We start from the raw sequence: 4658 nt of genomic DNA, 5'->3' as shown, positions 1-4658 counted from the left end.
TTGGACAGACGCCCCTTTTGCCGCCCATTCCCTTTCCTTTGACGCCCACCTTCCATTTCCGGACCGTTTCCTTTCCTAGCTCATCCCAGTTTGGACACTGTAGATACGTTCCCGTGATCGCCATGCCCTTGCCTTTTCTTTCTCGCCCTTTGTTCCCCCTTTGTCATCTTCACTGCCTCGCTCTCGCGCCTTGTCCTTGGTTGCTAAGCAGCCCCTCTAGTATATAAGGACCCCCCTAGGCGCTCCCTAGTCCCCATCTCGACCTCTTGGTCATTGGGACTAGTCTGTCGCTGCTTGCGTGAAGGCTAGCTTTCGTCGGTCTCGTGCCTTCGTGCCGACCGCCGCTCTGCCCCGTCGAGTTTTCTGATACGTTTATCCCTCTCTCCCTCGCTTTTCCCCCTTTCGGCTCCTCGCCGCTCGCCTACGGGGTCGTCGCCGAACGTCGACCCGGGTCTACGCGCCTAGTCGCCGCGACAAGCGCGCAAGAGCGGAGACGGAAACCTCGTAGACGTACCGTACGGTGAAGCTTGACATCCGCGCACAAGAACCACTTCAAGCCCTCCGGACAATCCACAAAGTCGATCGCATAGCCATCAAAGCCCAGATCTGCCAGCTGGTCTGCGGGCACCGGCTGCGGCTGGAGCCTGCCTCCGTCCTTCGCCTTGAACCACGTATTGATCCTCGCCTTCCTGCCGACAGCCTCGGGGGTATCAACGCAGAGCCTGTTCAGCGTCTGGTAGTCCTCCTCGCACTGCGCGACGAACGTGCGGAGCTGCGTGTCGCCAAAGCACGCCTCGACCGCGTCGACGTATTGGCGGTTCGGCACGGTCACACAGAGGAATGCGGGCTCAAAGATCTCCTGACGGAACCGGTGGCGGTTGCTGCGGAGCCAAACGACGACGTCCGCCGCGTCGGAATCGAAGCGCTTGAGCTGCTCGAGCTTTTGGTGGGCCTCGTTGTCAAGGCGCTTCAATCTGGAGGAGAGGCGATCGAGGGCGATTAGTGTACGAGGACAATTTGTGGGACAGAAAAAACATGCTCGGTAGTGTAGTGGTCGATCTTCTGTCTGCACTCGACACTCTGCGCGGCGTTGGCTCGCTGCTTGTCTTGCAACTCGTACTGCCTTCTACGTAAACCGCTGCTCTCTTCGTTGAGCTTCCTCTACATAGTACGGTCGGTCAACACATCGTGTGGTGATGAGGTAATTTTACGAACCATCTACCCATTAACATTAATGACCTCGAGATCTTCGGTCTTAGGTGGGTTTGCGATGTTCTTCTCGGCCTCCTCAATGTTCTTCTGGAGCCTCTTAATTTCCTGTTGGCGCGTCTTCTCAGTGCTTTTCAGGTTGTCCAGCTTCTGCTTAAGCTCGTCCGCTCTTTCCTCCTATAGTTTCCATCGTGACACGCATGAGTTGCCGATATTTCCGACAGAGACGGAAGTGAAAACAACGCACGAGTCTGTTGTTCTCATCCCACTTCTGACTCATACCTTGAACCTTACGGTGGGCGATATTCTTCTTCTCTTCACGGGCTTCGTCGCATTGCTTTAGCTCCGCTTCCAGTTGCCTACAGGAACGTACCGCGTGAGAGATCGTAGTAGTGATAGACGCCCAAACGCGACGGAATCCACGCACTTGCTCTTCTCCATGAAAGGCTGGTGCCTATGACTGAGGCGCCTGACCGTCCTGACAGCCTCCTTGTGCTTCGGCTTGAACTCCCTATACTTCTCACGTGCCGCGTAGTACTTCTTGATGGGCACAACGAGCTCGAGCAGTTCGAACTTGATGCGGCAGTTTAGTATTCCTCCAATGTTCCGCGCAAATGGATGCGCGTACCCGCTTCTCAAGTGCGCGACGCTCTTCATAACGGCGGACATCACGCTCGAGGTTCGCATTGCGATCCTCCATGGTCTTAAGCTGATCCTTGTCGGCGTTCACAAGCTGCGAAAATAGAGCATGTCAGATTTGGAAAAGGAACGCCAAGCGTAGCAATTACATCTTGAATGTTCTTCAGGCTCTTGCCTGACTCGATGAGCGTGTCGTGCCATGAAGTCAAGCTCGGGTTACCAGCAGCGCGCTGTGTCTCCCTCAACAGCTGCTGAGGCGTCATTCGCGCGAATTCGGCCACTCTGTCCTGAGGCAAGAACGCGCTGTTGCGCATCCTATGGGTCAGACATTGGGGCCGTGCTGCGCAAAATATGCAAGATATACCAGAGGTTATTGACCTGGACGTTCAGCTCCGCCATCTTAGCGTTGATGTCCTTGCCCGACGAGGACCGGCCGTTGAGCATAAACGGGGCGCTTTCCGAGTTGGAGAAGAGATTGCGTCGGATGACGAGATTAGGCTTGCCCCTCGCGCCCTTGAGCTCGATCTCGATGTGGCCGTCCTCTTGTCGTTCTTGACGAACGACTTGAGGTCCTGAGCACGATTCAGAAGCTGTGGGAGGATTTTTGGTTTGAGTATAGTTGCGATAAGTTGCCGCTATCGTGGATACAGCCATTACAGTCACCCCAGGATTTCACTTACGGACGGCGGGAAGTTGAGGCCAAGACATATAGCACAAGCAATGGAACTCTTGCCTGTACCGTTCGGTCCAAAGATCATGTTAAGGTACGGGCCCGGTCGGAACTCGACCCAATCATATGTCAAGAAGTTCCTCAGCTGGATGCGGACGATCGAGCCGGGCGCGAAACTGCGCGGGTAGTGAGCCACCGACCGCGCATACAGGAATTGGACATACCCATCCTTGTCTCGGGGCAGAGTCTGACCGCGTTTCTCTGGCCTGGAGGAACCGGCGGCAGGATGGGCGTCGCCTACTGTGTTAGCACGGGCGCGTTTCCGGCCCTTGGGGGACTGCTCCGCATCCTCTTCGTCGGCTTCGTCGTCCTCTACGTCGCCATTGACGTAATCGTGCGTATCCTTATCATCTTCTTCCATCGCGTGCGCCTCGTCGTCGCCGTCCTCTGCGTCATGATGTTTCCGCATAGCAGCGCGCCTGCTCTTTGTATTGGCCTTGGACGAGCTCAAGTTGTTGGCAGAACGGCCGTTATGCTCCTTTTGCGAGTCGTCAGAGTAGTGCGAAACGGCCCTGCGAGCCATGCCTGGTCAGGCGCGTCGCCGTCGAGCACGTTGGGCTGAGAAGGTGGACCCGCGGTCGCTGGCGTCTAGCGACCGAAATGGCAGCAGCAGAAACGCCGTCGCCCTTGCCTCGACGCGTCGCGCGTATCTCCCGCTTTAGGGCAGGTCCTTTCGTAACAGCACACGTGACTGACTGCCTTTCGTGACTCGAAGCGCTCCCGTCTGCGATCCCGCACGATAGACGCCTGTCATACAGACTGCCAAGATGGCCACTCGTGTGCGTCTGCGAGCAGAGCTGGATCCCTGCACTCGTCGACTGGAATCCAAGTCGCGATGAAGATCAGTAGGTTTTCTTGATATTTATGTCCGCTCCGGACAGAAGAATCGGATGATAACAGCCTTCGTCACCGGCAACGCGGGTAAATTGCGCGAGGTTCGCCAGATCTTGGGCGCGGCCAACATCGAGGTCGACTCGCAGGAACTCGATAGTGAGCACTCTCCGGGGAAATGCTTGTATGAACCAGCACGAAAGATAACCCGGAACCCGCTCTAGTTCCCGAAATACAGGGCTCGACGCGTGAGGTCGCCATCGCCAAGTGCCGCCGCGCCGCCGAGCTGCTCGGCCGTCCTTGCATTACCGAGGACACCGCGCTCTGCTTCAAGGCCTTGAACGGTCTTCCCGGGCCGTATATCAAGTATTTCCTCAAGGAACTCGGTCATGATCGTACGTTACGTTGCCATCGGAGCGAATGACAATGAGATAGGGAGAATCCCTTCGTCATAGGGAGTCACGAGTGCGTGTGCAGAGAAGATATCATACATAATCACAGACTACCTCGACGACTGGAGGCACCGTCTCAAAGATCTTCTCCTCCCAGATCCCCGCGCAAGCTCCAGGCAGCCGAGTAGCGAGCAGACTCGCTCCTAATGGTACCCCGTCCGGCGTCCAAATCCACTCCGCATTCGTCGGAAATTCGTACATAGTCTGGAGTGCGGAGACGTACACAGTACAGTCGACACCCTCCTAACCCATACCCCTGGTAACCCATAAACTCCGAAAACCCATAGGATTTTGGCTTTCCCAAGTCGGGATAGGGGGAATTCGACCCCATAACCCATAGGTCCCCAATACCCCATAACCCATAGCCTTCTAGGGCTCAAAACCCATACGGTAATAGTGGTCACACTGAGATTTTGCTCATCAATAACCCACAAAATACTTGACACATTCTTCCCAGTGTCCTCCCAGTGTCCATCCACGCTTCGACCATGTTGTGGGTAGGTTAGTGTGTTCGAAATCCCATAGCGCTCCCTCAAAGGGTCAGTAGACGCCTGTTCAGCCCTCGCTAACTGGGACTTATCAGGGCGCTTATGAGGCGCTAAAGTTCTGGTAGCCCATAACCCCTCAAAACCCAAAACCCATATATTTGGGCCTGTCCCGAGGGCTATGGGTTAAGAGGGTGTCGACTGTAGACCGCTGAGATTAAGTTCCTGAGTGTATGCTCATTTCACAATTCTGACCGGGGCTAATGTCGTCTTCGCAACGGGCCTGAGGAAATTGCCGGAGATCAAGTCCAC

The 4658-nt window shown here is 55.7% G+C and overlaps 1 protein-coding gene across 1 annotated transcript; it reads left to right on the top strand.

Annotated features, from left to right (window-relative positions):
• Nucleotides 1-3468: 3468 nt before the first annotated feature.
• DICSQDRAFT_73136 (Maf/Ham1) lies at nucleotides 3469-3833 on the top strand (the record flags this gene model as incomplete). Its single annotated transcript, XM_007371498.1, has 2 exons — nucleotides 3469-3568; nucleotides 3634-3833. 2 exons carry the CDS (start codon nucleotides 3469-3471, stop codon nucleotides 3831-3833), a joined length of 300 nt encoding a protein of 99 aa, XP_007371560.1.
• Nucleotides 3834-4658: the final 825 nt, after the last annotated feature.

Source organism: Dichomitus squalens (genome assembly GCF_000275845.1).
Source record: "Dichomitus squalens LYAD-421 SS1 unplaced genomic scaffold DICSQscaffold_111, whole genome shotgun sequence".
Classification (NCBI taxonomy): Eukaryota; Fungi; Basidiomycota; class Agaricomycetes; order Polyporales; family Polyporaceae; genus Dichomitus; species Dichomitus squalens.
Note: the sequence above shows the minus strand (reverse complement) of the source record. Positions and strands in the feature narration are given on the sequence as shown.